Source organism: Loxodonta africana, chromosome 7 (genome assembly GCF_030014295.1).
Source record: "Loxodonta africana isolate mLoxAfr1 chromosome 7, mLoxAfr1.hap2, whole genome shotgun sequence".
NCBI lineage: Eukaryota > Metazoa > Chordata > Mammalia > Proboscidea > Elephantidae > Loxodonta > Loxodonta africana.
The window spans coordinates 18,399,881-18,416,127 of NC_087348.1; the positions used below are offsets into that span (position 1 = coordinate 18,399,881).

At 41.2% G+C, this 16,247-nt stretch overlaps 2 protein-coding genes across 2 annotated transcripts; one reads left to right on the top strand and one right to left on the bottom strand.

Annotated features, from left to right (window-relative positions):
- The first annotated feature begins 4,853 nt into the window (after window positions 1-4,853).
- LOC100657772 (olfactory receptor 1S1-like) lies at window positions 4,854-6,178 on the top strand. Its single transcript, XM_003421392.4, has one exon. It carries the CDS (start codon window positions 4,955-4,957, stop codon window positions 5,993-5,995), a length of 1,041 nt encoding a protein of 346 aa, XP_003421440.3. The 5' UTR covers window positions 4,854-4,954; the 3' UTR covers window positions 5,996-6,178.
- An 8,225-nt stretch (window positions 6,179-14,403) lies between these two features.
- On the bottom strand, window positions 14,404-15,841 carry LOC100657487 (olfactory receptor 9Q2). The gene has a single exon (XM_003421391.3). The coding sequence runs from the start codon at window positions 15,782-15,784 to the stop codon at window positions 14,840-14,842; it is 945 nt and encodes a 314-aa protein (XP_003421439.1). The 5' UTR covers window positions 15,785-15,841; the 3' UTR covers window positions 14,404-14,839.
- Window positions 15,842-16,247: the final 406 nt, after the last annotated feature.

Here is a 16,247-nt window from a genome sequence, read left to right on the forward strand (position 1 = left end):
AATAAAAAATACATACATATATATATTTAAAAAATAAATACATAAAAATATAAAACCAGTTGCCCTCAAGTCCAACTCACAGGGACCCCACAGTACAGAGTAGAACTGTCCCATAAGGTTTCCAAGGCTGTAATCTTTATGGATGCAGACTGCCACAGCTTTCTCCCATGGAGCTGATAGTGGATTTGAACTCTAGACCTTCCAGTTAGCAGCTGAGCATTTAACCACTGTGCCACCGGAGCTTCTGTTGAATCAGTAGGTCTCCAGATTTTCATCCCACTACTGACACTTATTCAAGAGGTACAGAAAGCCACCGTCTATTCCTTTCAACAGTCTCTGGAGTCATAACCCCTGGTGGAGGAATTCAGCTCAAATCTCTAGATCTTCTTCCCCTACTAGAAGGAGCCCTGATGGCACAGTGGTTAAGCACTCAGCTGCTAATCAAAAGTTCTAAGGTTCAAACCCATCAACTGCTCCACCGGAGAAAGATGTGGCAGTCTACCTCCACAAGGATTGGAAACCCTGGGGCAGTTTTACTCTGTCACACATCATATGGTTGTCATGAGTTAGAATCAATGGCAATGGGATTTTAACACGTTTCCCCTACTAAGCATTCCAGAGGAAACAGAATGAACTCTCAAAATGCTTACCATCTGTCTTAGTTATCTAGTGCTGCTATAACAGAAATACCGCAAGTGGATGGCTTTAACAACAGAAATTCATTCTCTCACAGTCTAGGAGTCCAAATTCAGGTTGCCAGCTCCAGGAGAAGGCCTTCTGTCTCTGTTAGCTCTGAAGGAAGGTCCTTGTTATCGATCTTCCCCGGCCTAGGAGCTTCTCACCCCAGGGACCTGGGTCCAATGGACACACTCTACTCCTGGCACTACTTTCTTGGTGTTATGCGGTCCCCCGTCTCTCTTCTTGATTCTTTCTTTTATTTTATATCTTAAAAGAGAATGACTCAAAATACAACCTAATCTTGTAGATTGAGTCTTGCCTCATTAACATAATTGCTTCCAATCCTGCATCACTAACATCATAGAGGTAGGATTTACAACACAGAGGATAATCTCGTCAGATCACAAAATGGTAGACTACCAAACAATACTGGGAATCATGGCCTAGCCAAGTTAACACACATTTTGGGGAAACATAATTCAATCCATAACACCATCTCACTGGGAATGTAAGACACACTGCAAACCATTCACTTGCTATGAAGAGAAATAATCAACTTAGTCACAAATAGGAAATCACAAGTAGAAACAGCACCTGAAGATAAAACAAACAGACAAACAAAGCAGAGCTGCTTATCTATTCCCTGTTTACCTCATCAGAACCAGAATGTGAAAATTATTGCATTTCTCGAGGAAAACATTTCAGGGATATTCTCCAAAGGGACTTAAAAGGAGCTAAAAGGTCCCTTGTGAGCCCAACATCACAACTCTACTAACTCTGGTGTCTGGGGCAGAAAAATCTAGTTCTGAAAATACACAAGGCTGGCTCTTCATTTCCACATGCTACCCTGTTAGGTACAGGGGAAGGTGCTGGATCTAGATTCCACTAACTTTCTGAGATTTTACCATCATTCAAAGGTGAGTCTTTTCAGACTTTCACCCTACTATAAACCAGATATATGCTGCCTCGGGGACTCAGAACAATCTATGCAGGACTGCTGATGGTTGGGAAAAATAGCACAGGAAAACAAAATGAGAGACCGTCACAAAAACAAGGTTCCCCTTTCTAGTTAAGCCCAGACCTGTCCAGGGTTTGATGATTACAGGACCCTCTAAAGCCTGTCTGTGTCTTGCCCTGAGGTTTAGATGTGGATGCCTGACAGTTCTTTACCTTTAGTTTTGTCCTGGGGTCTCTCTTCTGCATACATTTCTCCTCTTCCTGATCCTTAAACCAAGCTTCTCAGGACCAACAAGACCTCAGAGCTTCTGCTCCAGTCTCTTGTGCCCTTCACTTTTCTCGGAGGTTGCCTTTTTTTCTTTTTTCCTGGCCTCTTCTTGGAAAGAAAAGCAATTTGAAGACTTGGCTATCTTGAAATTTTGAGAGACAAGTGATTCTGGAGAAAGGCAGAGAGAAAAAAATGAGATGGAGACAACACTAAGAGAGTAAAAAAACAGGAATGAATGCCTCCTGGCTCTCATGCTAATATTCCTCCCAATAAGCAATAAGGAGATGAATACTCTCGGTCCAATCTCCTTCCCTGCCCCTGGGTAATACTTTAGTAAGTCCCTATCACTTTGTGGTCACCTTTAGTTCTAAAAATGTTTTACTTTGGTACTGAAGACCCACTTTGAAGTACTGAAAAGCTCAGCTCAGCCCAGCCCCATTTAAAACTTCAATATCAAATGCAATTCCAATCCTATGCCCTCCCTCCCTAGTTCAGGTCTGACATACAGCTTGGAGATCAGTCTTGGGAAGGGAGGGATATCTTTTCTTCTTTTATTCTTTAGCCCCCTCTCACATCTTTTGTTTTTATGAGGTCAGGGAGGAAGGATGGGGGTTCAAAAAAGGGCATAATCTTGAGGCCTGTTGCCATGTAATACTAGAAGTTGGTGCCTTATGTATGGCAGGCATCCAAATGTGTTGACTCATGAGACAATTTTAGGGTTCTTGCAAGGCCCCCTTTCAGGTACTCTTCCATAATGCAGTTCCTGGACAAGGGCAATGAATTTTCTCCATGATTTCCTTATGACCTCTCTTTCGTAAGAAAGTCACCCCCATGGCCCCTCACTACTACAGCAGGCTACCCCCAAGAGGCTCCCTTCTTGGTTCGAGTCCCAACGAGATGACTTGAGCTCAATGTCCTCCTGCAGCATGCACTTGGCCTGTAGGAAACTTGCATATATATTCATACAATGCCGTGGGTGTAAATGCAGGCATGCCCAACCACCCTCCAACCTTTCCCCTAACCCACCATAATGGGGGGATTCAGTGAGCCTCCCACCTTGAAAAGTGAGAGACAAAAACAAGTGTCTGTTCATAGATGTCCCCTAAACTTTCTCAGCTCACCTACCATCTAGCCACAAATGAAGTCAAATTCTGGTCTCTGCTTCTTGTATTCATTCTCCAAGACTAGTTTTTCTGGAGGACTTCTAACTTGGGTAAGAAGGAACACCTATCCCCCAGTATATTCCCATGAGGATTCCTAATCCTCAGTTGTTCCTACTTCCACAAACTCTTCACTTTAATGACCCATCATATTTCAATTTTCTTAGTTTGAAGGATATTTCAATTTTCTTAGTTTGAAGGATGAAGATAAATGATGTGGAAGGTCTAAGAACTAGTTTGTTCATTTTAAAGTAATTCCTGCAGGGATATCTAACATCTTTCGTATACAGCGGTGTATCTCGCCCATTGCCCTCAACTCGGGAGATTTAACTACATTCCCAACCACATGGAAAAACCACATTCAGAATTCTGTTAGAATTTAAAACAGTTTGTTAAGAATTATCTATCATGTTTCGTCTTTTCTTTCTAAGGCATTTCCTGTGTCTCCACATTGCTGAAATGATTACATATTCTAATTAGACAATAGATAAGCGGTAACTTTGGTGAAGGGAAAGACAGTACACAATACTGGGGAAGCCAGTATAACTTGACCAAGGTAAGGTCATGAAAGCGTCATAGACACATTCAAACTCCCTGAGGAACTGAACTACTTGGCTGAGGGCTAGGGACCATGGTCTCGGGAAACATCTTTCTCAATTGGCATAACATAGTTTATGAGGAAAAAGTTCTACGTTCTGCTTTGGTGCAAAGAGTCTGGGGTCTTAAAAGCCTGTGATTAGCCATCTAAGATGCTCCACTGGTCCCACCTCAACTAGAGCAAGGAAGAATGAAGAAAACCAAAGACACAAGAGAAAGATTAATCCAAAAGACTAATGGACCACAAGTACCACAGCCTCCACCAGATTGAGTCTAGCACAACTAAATGGTGCCCAGCTACCCGTACCAACTATTCTGATGGGGATCACAATAGAGGGTCCTGGACAGAGTTGGAGAAAAAGGCAGAACAAAATTCTAACAAAAAAGACCAGACTTACTGGTCCGACACAGGCTGGAGAAACCTGGAAGTATGACCCCCAGACACCCTTTTAACTCAGTACTGAAGTCACTTCTGAGGTTCACCCTTCAGCTAAAGATTAGAAAGGCCCATAAAAAAAGCTCCACCACTTATGTAGTTGTTGTTGTTAGGTGCCATCGAGTCGGTTCCTACTCATAGCGACCGTACGCACAACAGAACGAAACACTGCCCAGTCCTGAGCCATCCTTACAATAGTTGTTATGCTTGAGCTCCACCATTTATATGAGACTAAATAGGCACACCAGCCCAGGGACAAGGACAAGAAGGCAGGAGGGGACAGTAAAGTTCAATAAATGGAAATGGGGAATTCACGGTCGAGAAGGGAAGAATGTTGATAAGTCATGGGGTTGGCAACAATGTGAGAAAACAACATGCATGTTAATTGTTTGATGAGAAACTAACTTGGTCTGTAAACCTTCATCTAAACACAGTAATAAAAAAAAGAAATTAGGACAATGCATTTGAAAAAAAAATCTGATATACTCCAAAAAACAGAAAATGAGTATGTGAATTATGATATTGCTCAGTATTGAAAAATTGTGTAGCCATTAAGTATTATGTTATAAAGAAAAAAAAGTGAAATAATTCCATATTAAGTAGCCCTTCTCCACCCTTGGATTCCCTGGATGGCAAAAATGTTTAACCGTTTAGCTACTAATCAAAAGGTTGTCGGCATGAGTCCACCTAGAGATGCCTACTCCCAAAAGAGCACAGCCCCATGGAGCACAGTTCTACTCTGAAACACATGACATCATGAGTCAGAATCAACTCAATAGCAACCACTTTGGGGTTTTTCGTTTGTTTGTTTTCTCCACTTTTTATTTCTCTTCAGCCTAGGGAGAGTACTCCCCTGCAATGACTGCAGTTGAAAGGTACTATATTAGGTTTTCCTGTGGGGGTGTGGGGATTTTGTGTTCTTTTCCTCAGATCAGCAGAAATATGCACCAAGGAAACCAAACTACCATCTCTGAATTCATCCTCCTGGGACTCTCCAAACATGCTGAACAACAGAAAGTTGTCTTGGTGCTTTTTTTGGGTATGTACGTGGTCACAATGGTTGAAAATGGGCTCATCATCCTGGCCATCAGCTTGGATTCTTACCTTCACACCCCTATGTATCTCTTCCTTGCCAATCTGTCCTTTGCTGATATGTCCTCCATTTCCACCTCAGTCCCCAAAATGCTGATGAATATTCACACCAAGAGTCAATCCATCTCCTATGAGAGCTGCATCACACAGATGTACTTTTCCATTGTGTTTGTCATCATTGACAATTTCCTCTTGGGGGTCATGGCCTATGATCGCTTCGTGGCTATCTGCCACCCTCTGAACTATACAACCATCATGCAGCCCAGGATCTGTGCTTTGCTGACAGTCATCCCGTGGGTTCTCAGTAATGTTGTTGCCCTGACACACACCCTTCTGCTCATTCAACTGATCTTCTGTGACAGCAACATTCTCCCACACTTCTTCTGTGACCTGGCCCCTCTGCTCAAATTGACCTGCTCAGATACAATGGTCAATGAGCTCGTGTTATTTGTCATTGGTTTATCTGTTATCACCTTCCCCTTTGCCCTCATCCTCTTCTCCTATATCCACATTGTCAGTGCTGTCCTGAGAATCTCAACCACAGAGGGAAAATGGAAAGCCATCTCCACCTGTGGCTCTCACCTGACAGTTGTATTACTCTTCTATGGGACCATTGTAGGGGTTTACTTCTTCCCCTCATCTACCCACCCTGATGACAGAGATAAGATTGGTGCAATACTATTCACTGTGGTGACACCCATGTTGAACCCCTTCATCTACAGCCTGCGGAACAAGGACATGAAAGGCGCCCTGAGAAAGCTCATCAATAGAAAAAAGTTTCTCCCTTCAATGCCCTGGGCATCTTAATTCCTTTTATCCTCATAACTAGATGGATGGTTCTGCCCAGAGTTTGTAGCATAGTTGTGATGGTCCAACTATTGATGAACTTTCACGTCTCTGCCTCCTATTCTAACCTCTGAGCATTATGCCCTGTTAATCACATAGCCCCCTCAGGGGTGTGTGACTGCCACCCATTTATTGGTACAGCTGCATCTCAGCAAATATAGGTTACTCCTCAATTACATATTCTTCTATAATCGATTTTAACAAACAAATATAGTGCTTAAGTTGAGTCCAAACTGTTCCCGCAGGACTGTCTCTATTTTGGAGTCCCTGAGTGGTACAACTCATAGGGTCAGTATGAGTCAGAATCAACTCAACAGCAATAGGTTTGGGTTTTTGGTTTTTGGATGGTGGCAACTGTTAAGTGCTAGACCATTAACCAAAAAGTTGGCAGTTTGAATCTAACCAGGGGTGCCTCAGAAGAGAGTTCTGCTGATCTGCTTCCAAAAGATCACCCACCAAGAAACCAAACCCACTGCCATCAAGTCATTTCCAACTCACAGCAGCCCCATAGGGTTTCCAAGGCTGTAAATCTCTAAAAAGCAGACTGACACATCTTTCTCCCACTGAGTTGCTGGTGGTGTCCAACAGCAGTGGTGTGCCTTAAGCACTGCACCACCAGGGCTCCTTTCCAAAAGTTTATGGCCACTGAAAATCACATGGAGAAGTTCCAGGGTTGTTATGAGGCAGAATAGACTCCATAACAAGTAGTTTGGTTTTCTTGTTTTTTGTTGTTGTTGTTGTTGTGTTTTGGTCTATGTCTTGGATATATTATACACTTACGTTGTTTGCCATTGAATAGATTCTGACTAATAGCAGCCCTACAGAACAGAGTAGAAATGCCCCATAGTGTTTCCAAAGCTGTAATCTTTATGGAAGCAGATTGCTACATCTTTCTCGTGCAGAATGGGTGGTGGGTTCAAACTACGGACTTTTCAGTTAGCAATCGAGTCTCCTTATATACTTATACTCCCCTTGAATTAATTGCAAGGGGGATTTGACCAAGGGTCAGGTCCTCAAAGCTTCCTTGAGGCTGAGAAAAGGCTGCAGATCAGATGCTGCCTCTTTCCTTCCAAACCTCACTCTGGACTACTGGCCCAGACTCTTCGAGGAAGGAGTCAGGCATCTGTATTTTGAAATCAGTCCTCAGGTGACTCTGGTGTGATGAATCACACTGAACCAGATGAGCTCTGAGTTCCATTCCAGCTCTGGATTCTGTGAATCTGAAGGCCTCTGATTGACAGAGATGTCTTTCAGAACCTGCCTTAAATATGCTTTGTGGTTACCTAGAAGAGTGTTCTTTCAACATGGCACAATCTTCCTGTTAATTATTTCCAGGCTTTAGAAACAACTGTTACTAGTTAGTTATTCAATCTGATTTCTCTAACAGTTGTACTGAAAAAGTGTAGAGAAAAGTTTGGCGCCAAATCCTGGCTTTGCAGTACGTTGTGATCCACTTGTGTGATCTAAGGGAAGCTATTAAACCACCTAAACTCAACATTCCTCATGTGTAAAATGGGAATAATAATCCCACTATTCCAAAACCGTTTGAATAAATGAGCATGTACATTAGACAACCACCGTAATGTCTAGTATATAGTGAACACTCAAAAAAGTGTTCTTTTTTTTTTTTTTCCCAACCGTCTCCCTGGCTTCCAACACCAATTTACCTCCCCTACCAAAAAATCCATTGCCCTTGAGCCAGTTTCAACTCATAGTGACCCTTTAGGACAGAGTAGAACCGCCTCATAGGACTTCCAAGGACCGGTTGGTGGATTCGAACTGCCAGCCCTTTGGTTAGTAGCTGAAGCTCTTGACCACTCCACCACCAGGGACACCAAACTAGGTTCATTTGTCACCAGTACAAGCTGACTTCCATTTTTCTCTAAACTTAGAAACATCCAGTCTATTTTAAGAGGAAATATACAATCAGCTGCCTGCCTTTCTTTGTGTTATCTCTTAAATTTTATACTTTGAGTTTTCATCGGCGCCCTGGTGGCACAATGGTTAAGGATTCAGCTGCTAACCAAAAGTTCAGCAGTTCTAATCCACCAGCCACTCCTAGGAAACCCTATGGGACAGTTCTACTCTGTCCTATAGGGTCACGATGAGTTGGAATTGACTTGATTATTAATCTAAAATTATTCATTATTAATCTAAAATTCATCTGCTTTTATGTTGGTTACCAAACTAGTCTCTTAACAATCCATCTTCAAGTACCACAACATCCACCATATTCCACCCACAGCTCCAAAACAGAGACTTCCAGAACTCTGCTTTCATTATTTCGTGAGGAGCAATAGAAAGAATCCTACATTTATAATCAAGAGACATGGGGTCTATCCCAACTCTGCAGCTAACTCACTGTGTCATAAGTCATGTTACTAACCTCAGTTTCTTTTTCTGCAACATAACTATTGGTCTAACATGAATAAAGCAAGTTTCAGAATAGCATGTATCATATAAATGTGTTTATGTTTTAAATAGTATGTGCAGAACGAGATGCTCGGGAGTAGAGCCAATAATATATTAACAGTGGTTGTGGCAAATTGTTTTCTTGCCACTTACCCATCGAGAGGCTAAGTCTTTGCCCCTCCTCTTAAACCTAGAGGCCTTTGGGGACAGTGATGCTACATATTTCCGAGATCATGTTAGAAAAACCAGCGGTTTCCACCTGGCTCTCTCTTTGTTGGGACATGCACCTTTGGAGCCCTGAATGATCATGTAAGAAGTCCCACTACCCTGGAGACACCATGCTGGAAAGACCACATCGATGAGACCATACAAAGATGAACATAGATGCCCAAGGATCCCCACTGTATCAGCCATAATTCTATGAGTCTCCCCATCACGTACCCAACATGTGGGTGAATGAGGCTTAAGATGATCCCGGCCCTAGCTCTGACTGCAAGCACATGAGCCCCCAAGTGAGAACTGCCTAGCTAATCCCAGTCAACACCTAGCACTGAGAGATAACAATAAAATGAGTCTTATTGTTTAAGTGCCTATGCTTTAGAGTGGTTTGTTACATAGCAATATATAACCAGAACAGTGTTTTTTTCTGGGTCATCGGAGAGAGTGATATATGTTACATTCTGTATTGCTTTAACATTTTACAATGAATGTCTGTCATTTTGGGAGGTGGGGATGGGGAGAGGTGGAAGAAGCTTTTTTATTTTTTCAATTTTAAGAAAAATAAAAAATCTTACCTATTAAACCATTATGCTTAACATGGTGCCTGAATCTTCTTGATTATATTTAAACTTTCCAAATACACAAAACTAAACTCATTGCTATAGAGTCAATTCCAACTCATAGTGACCCTGTAGAACAGAGTAGAGCTGCCCCATAGGGTTTCCAAGAAGTGGCTGGTGGGTTCAAACTGCCAAGTTTTTGGTTAGCAGTCTGAGATCTTAACTCCTGCACCACCAGGGCTCCATATAAACATTAGCAGGAGAAAATCTGTAATTTTCTCCCTTTAATCTGGTTTCTTTCTAGCCCACATTTGATAGGATAAGAATACCCAGGGTTAGGCCCAAGCCATTTGGCATAAGTAGGTATCCCTCCCTGTGTGCCGGTCCTGGTCCTCTATCACCTCTGACTTGCAGCTTTCACAGGAGGTTGTCCATTCTTGGGTATAATTCCATCTGCAGGGATTTCATCTGCATCTTTGAAAATTCACATAGGCTGTGCTGTGGAGAATTCACCATAGGGTACAAGAAGGGAAACAGGCACAAATTTTTAGGGGCCACTGCAGTAGGCAATAGGCAAGAGATGGTCGAGGCTTAGAAGACAGTGGTGGTTCTGGTGAAAACAGTGAGAAATGGTCAGATTTGGGATTTAACTTGAAAGTATTACCTAGGACAGTGTTTGCTGATGTGGTTGGTATGTGAGGGAAAAAGAAAAGTGGGTAAATGTTGGTGCCATTTGCTCTAATGGATAATGTTGGTGGGGGACAGGTTTGAGAGGAGAGAAAGCAAGAGTTCTATTTAGGATGTGTGAAATTTGAGCTGTCTATGAGAAAACCAAGCAGAGCTATAGTGCAGATCTCTGAGCATATAAGTTTGAGAATCAAGAGAGAAGGTGGGGCAGGAGGTTTAAATCCTGAAGTTATATTTTACTATTAAATACATGGTTAAAGCCATGGGACTGAATAAAATTACCTAAGGAGTGACAACAGAGAAAGAAAAAAGCCTGTGGCTAAGTCCTGGGTGACTCTGACATATAGAAAGAAGGAACCAACCAAGGAAACTGAGAAGGAGCAGCCAGGGAGGTAGGAGGAGAACCAGAGTAGACTGGTGTCCAGAAAGACGAAAGGAGAAAGTGAAAATTTCCCTCCCAAAGGAGGACTCAGTGTTTCAAACATCATAGGAACCGAGCCATTATACCTGAAATCACGTTTTTTAGCCTCACTCTTCAACTCAAGAAGCTATCATCTCTGGTAATCTTTTAGGATGTCCTGTAACCTCAGAGGAGTTCTGGTGGTGCAGTGGTTAAAAGCTACGGCAAGCTGAAACTGCCTTCTTCAGAACAGATTTCTCAGAGTATAAAAACATGTCAAATTTCTTCTTTTGCCTTCTTCTTCCTTCTGTTTGCTTTGCTCTCTCTAGTCTCCTTTTAACAGAGGATTTTTGCTGACTCAGGACTAACCCCTTTTAAAATTGGTACGCAGTTTCAGGCAATAACATCTATGACCTTTTTAACCATCCAAGAATGTTCAGGAATATCTACTTTGATAATAACAAGAATAATAAACCATGACCAAAATGTGGTTTATCCTAGAAATACAAGGATAGTTGAACATTCCAAAAGCAACTGATGTAATTCACCATGTTAACAAACTAAAAGGTATATAATCATCTAAACAGATGCAGAAAAAACCATATATTCCTGATAAAAACTCTCAGCAAACTAGGGATCAACCTGTTGAAGGGCATCTATGAAAAACCTATGTAATTAATTGTGAAATACTGGATGCTTTCCCCTAAGAACAAGAATGGAACAAGTATTTACACTCTCATCACTTCTACTCAACATTCTACTGGAGGTTTTAGCCAGTGCAATAAGGCAAGAAAAAGAAATAAAGTCGCCCAGATGGGAAAAGAAGACATAAAACAGTTTTTATTCACAGACAACATGGTCATCTGTATAAAAAATTCAATTGAATCTACAAAAAAAGAAACTATTAGAATTAATACATAAGGTTGCAGGATATAAGATCAATATTAAAATATCAATTTTATTTCTTTACACGAGCAAGGAATCATTGGAAATAAAATTTTTTAAAATAAATACCATTACAATAACATCAAAAACTCTGGAACACTTAAGGGAAAATCTGACAAATGTCTGTACACTGAAAAGGATAAAACATTTCACAGCATGGGTGAACTTGGAAGACATTATGTTGAGTGGAATAAGTCAATCACAAAAGGACAAATATTGCATGAGACCACTATCATAAAGAGTCAAGAAAATCTTTACACACAGAAAGAAACATTCTTTGACAGTTACTGATGATGGGAGGGGGAAAGAGAAAATCCCTGATAAATAATAGGCATATATTAACTTTGGTGAAGGGGAAGACAATACACAATGTGGGGGAAGTCAGTACAACATGACCAAGGCAAAGGAAGAGAGGTATGCAAGACTAATAGGCAACAATAGTAAACACTGTTACATATACAGTCCTGCAACAGTAATAACAAACAATTATTTACCAGTAGATACCTAGGCAGATATGTAAGCTGAACAGGTGTGGGATGGCCCATGGGAGTACATCCACATGCATATATAGGTTTAACACTGGAAATTTCTAAATATATATTTTTATATACTGCAAATATATGCATATATATGTATATACATAATAGAACACACGGAGGCACACTCATGAAAACTTCTTAGCTATAACCAAACACATTGTGGGACTGAAGCACTGGACTTGAGGGCTTAGGACCATGGTTTTCGGGAGATATCTAAGTCAAGTGGCATAACATAGTCTATAAAGATAATGTGCTTGGTGAGTAGTCACTAAGGTCTTAAAAGCTTGAAAATAGCCATCTAAGATACAACTATCAATCACTTCCCTTCCGGACCAAAGAAGAATGAAGAAAACCAAACACTCAAGGAAACAATTAGCCCAAAGGACTAAAGGACCATTTGAACGACTGCCTCCACTAGTCTGGGACCAGGAGTATTAGATGATGCCCAGCTAGTATTCCTGACCACTCCGACTAGGATCACAATAGAAAGTCCTGAACAGAGGAGGAGAAAACTCTAGAACAAAACTCAAATTCATAAAAAAGACCAGATTAGCTGATCTGATAGAGACTGGTAGAACCTCTGAGACTACTGCCCTAAGGCATCCTTCAAACTTGGAGCTGAACTCATTCCCAGATATCACTTTTCAGCCAAACAATAGACAGGCCTACAAAGGGAACAATAACATCCATGAAAAAGGTACACCTCAGGACAATCAACTATACAAGACCAAAAGGGCACCATTTGCCCAAAAGCAAATTTTAAATGGCAGGTAGGGGCAGGAAAGGTGGAAGAATGGAAACGAGGAACCCAGGGAGGAAGTGGGGAGAGTGCTTACACATTGAGGGTACTGCAACCAATGTCATGAAACAAGCTGTGTATAAATTGTTGAATGGGAAACTAATTTGCTCTGTAAACTTTCACCTAAACCATAATAAAATGTTCAAAAAATATAAAATTATGCTTGAAAAGTTAAAAAAAAATGATGTAAGAAATAAATAACCTAAATAAATGGAGAGGTATGAGTTGGAAGAATGAGCATTGTCAAAATTTAATTCTCCCCAAACTGATCAATAGATTCAATCCAATCCAACCAAAATCCCAAAAGACATTTTTGCAGAAATGGACACTTGTAAATGCGAAGGACCTAGAACAGCTAAAATAACTATGAAAAAGAACAAAGTTGGTGGACTAGCACTAATTCCAAGATTTACTATTCATATTCAAAGATGTTATAGTCTTTATAGATATAAATATAGACAACGAGATCAATGGAACAGAACAGAGATGTCCTTTCCTAGAATTGGTCTTTCCTGATGATGTGTCCAAGGTAAGTGCTCAGTAAGTATTATTTCACAGACAAGGAAAACAGGCTGAAAAACATTAACTAATCTGAAGCCATACAGCTAAGAAATGACAGACTGAACACTTTGGTGCCAAATTCTGAGCTCTTTGTACAACACCTACAGAAGCTGATAAGTTAGAATATTTGCATTGCACTTAATAATTGGAAAATGGCCCCCAAGTTGCATTCTGTGGAGTTGCTTCACTCCATTCTGAAGTCTTCAGGTGATTTGTGCAAAGACACCAACAAAGTGTAAAACCAAGTCTCTTGGCCATCAATGCATATTGTTTTCCTGTATCTTTTCCTAAACATACCCGCCTTATTCTTTTCTAAAATATTTGTCATGTGTCCTTAAAATAAAAGTTCCTAGAGTTCAGAGGCTGCATTTTATCTAATCTAGTCACTTCACACACACACTGACACATGATATCCCATTACACGATAGTAGCACATTAAAAATAAAAAGTTGCCATTGCATCAGTTCCAACTCATGGCAACCCCATGTGTAGGGGCTCTAAAATAAATGTGTTGACTCCCTTCTACCTCCACAGATTGGACTTTTACCTTTTTTTTCACCAGGTAAAAAGAAGAAAAGCACAGTAACTATAAATTCCAGATTGAAAGATTATATACAGTGGGCTATTGACCACAGCTGGAGACCGTTAATATGGAGATTCAGAGCTCATGCTGTGGCTGGGTAGAATCCTCACTCTACCACTTGCTTGTTGGCCTTAGGAAATTTACTCAATCCTCTAAGCCTCAGCTGCCTCATCTATCTATAAGCCAGGGATAATAATAGAACATGCCACATACGGTTGTTGCATGAATTAAATCAGGTAATGTGTAGCTAACATCACAATTCCTAGACGGTGATAATGTCTAATAAATGTTAGTTGCTATCTTTCTATCTACCTATCATTGTCATCGCTATTATCATCATCATTTTTATTACTACTATAATTACTATAATTGTTATTCAAAACCACAAAAAAATAAGAAGGAAAAGAATAAACTACGGGATTTTGAAAATCCCTTTGAATCAAAATAGTAGTTGCACTTGTAGATATCTTCGAAATTTCCCAAATACTCTTTCTTCACTCAACAAGTATTTGTTGTACCAGGCAATGCACTGGGTTCAGCAGATACTAGTAAATAAGACAGACATGGGCCTCATCCATTCATGCATTGGATGCTCAAACTATAGTCCTATAAAGTAGGCAAGACCACTTGACAGATATGGAAACTGAGGACTCGAGAAGTTAGAACTTAAAGGTAGAGCTCAAAAGCAGTTTGGTTCTTCTAACTGCTGGTCCAGAGCTCTTATGAATATAGTTTGACATCTGTGTTCTCAGCTAAGAGACTGGAACCTGAGATTCATTCATTCATTCAACAAATATTTATTGAATGCCTTGTATGTGCTAGGTGCTTTGGTAGGCACTGGGCATGAAATGAAGCTCACAGGTGAAATTCTTACTCTGCTATAGTTTGCTTTCTAATTACAAGACTTAAACAATATCATACAAGTATATAGTATATAGATGGTGACAAGTAGTATACAGAATAATAAATCAAGAAGGGGAGGTAGTTCAGGTGCAATTTTAAGTAGGGTTTTATGGGAAAGCCTCACCAAGAAGGTGACGTTTGAGAAAAGATAGAAAGGATGGAGAAACTAAGCAATGAAGTATTTCACAAGGGACCCTCTAGGGCTCCCCAAAATATTTTGACCTGCCCAGAGCTTTCATAATAGCCTCCTTTACCTCCTTATTCCTAAGACTATAGATGAGGGGGTTCAGCATGGGGGTCACCACCGTGTACAGCACTGACACCACCTGATTTTTCTTCGAGGACTGTCCTGAGCTATCTCGCAGGTACATGAAGATGAGCGTGCCAAAGAAGAGAGCCACGGCAGTGAGGTGGGAGGCACAGGTAGAAAAGGTCTTGGCTCGACCCCCAGCAGAGCGAATTTGCATGATAGCCACAATGATAAACAGGTAGGACATCAAGATCACCAGTATACAAGCGGGCATGACAAAAATGGCAAACACAATAATCACTACCTCCTGGGTGTGGCTTTCCCCACATGTGAGGTTTAACAGAGGAGGCAGGTCACAGAAAATAAAGTTGATCACATTGTTTCCACAAAAGGAAAGCGTGAAGGCTGTGACTGTTCGAACAAAGGCACCAGAGAAACCAGCCACATAAGCCCCAGCTACTAACCCTAAGCAGTCCTTCTCAGTCATGACGGTGACATAGAGCAGGGGTTGACATATGGCCACGTAGCGGTCATAGGCCATGATGGCCAAGAGGTAGCAGTCAATGGAGGCAAAGAAGGTAAAGAGGAAGAACTGAGCTGCACAGCGAGCTTGAGAGATGACAGCACCATGTTCCCGCAGCACATCCAGCATCTGAGGGACAATGACGGAAGAGTAGCAGATGTCCGCAAAGGAGAGGTGGCTGAGGAAGAAGTACATCGGGGTATGGAGCCGGCGATCTTTGCGGATCAGGATGATCATCCCTGCATTCCCCAGCAGAGTAACAAGATAGCAACTCAAAAACACCAGGAAGAGAGGAAGCCCCCACTCCGGATGCTCAGTGAACACAAAAAGGAAGAACTCGGTCACCACGGTGAAATTTCTCCCAGCCATCCCTCCAACAGTTGATCAGTGAGGGCGAAGACAGGAACCACATCACAGGGCCCCTGCAGAGAAGTTCAAGTCATCTCAAGGCTGTTGTTAGTTGCCATCAAGTCGATTCCAACTCATGGAGACCCCATGTGTAGAGTAGAATTGCCCAGAGGGTTTTCAAAGCTATGACCTTTCAGAAATCAATTGCCAGGCCTGTCTTCTGAGGCACCTCTGGGTGAGTTTGAACTGCCAACATTTTTGCTAGTAATTGAGCACTTAACCATTTGCACCACCCAGGGAAGCAAGGTAATAAAGTTTTATTTCAAGGTAATAAAGTTTTATATTAACTGTTTATCATCTAGGTGCTTGACTTCAACAAACTTTTCAGTCTTAGGTAGATGTCGTGGATTGAATTGTGTCCTCCAAAAATATGTGTCAACTTGGTTAGGCCATGATTCCCAGTATTGTGTGGTAGTCCTCCATT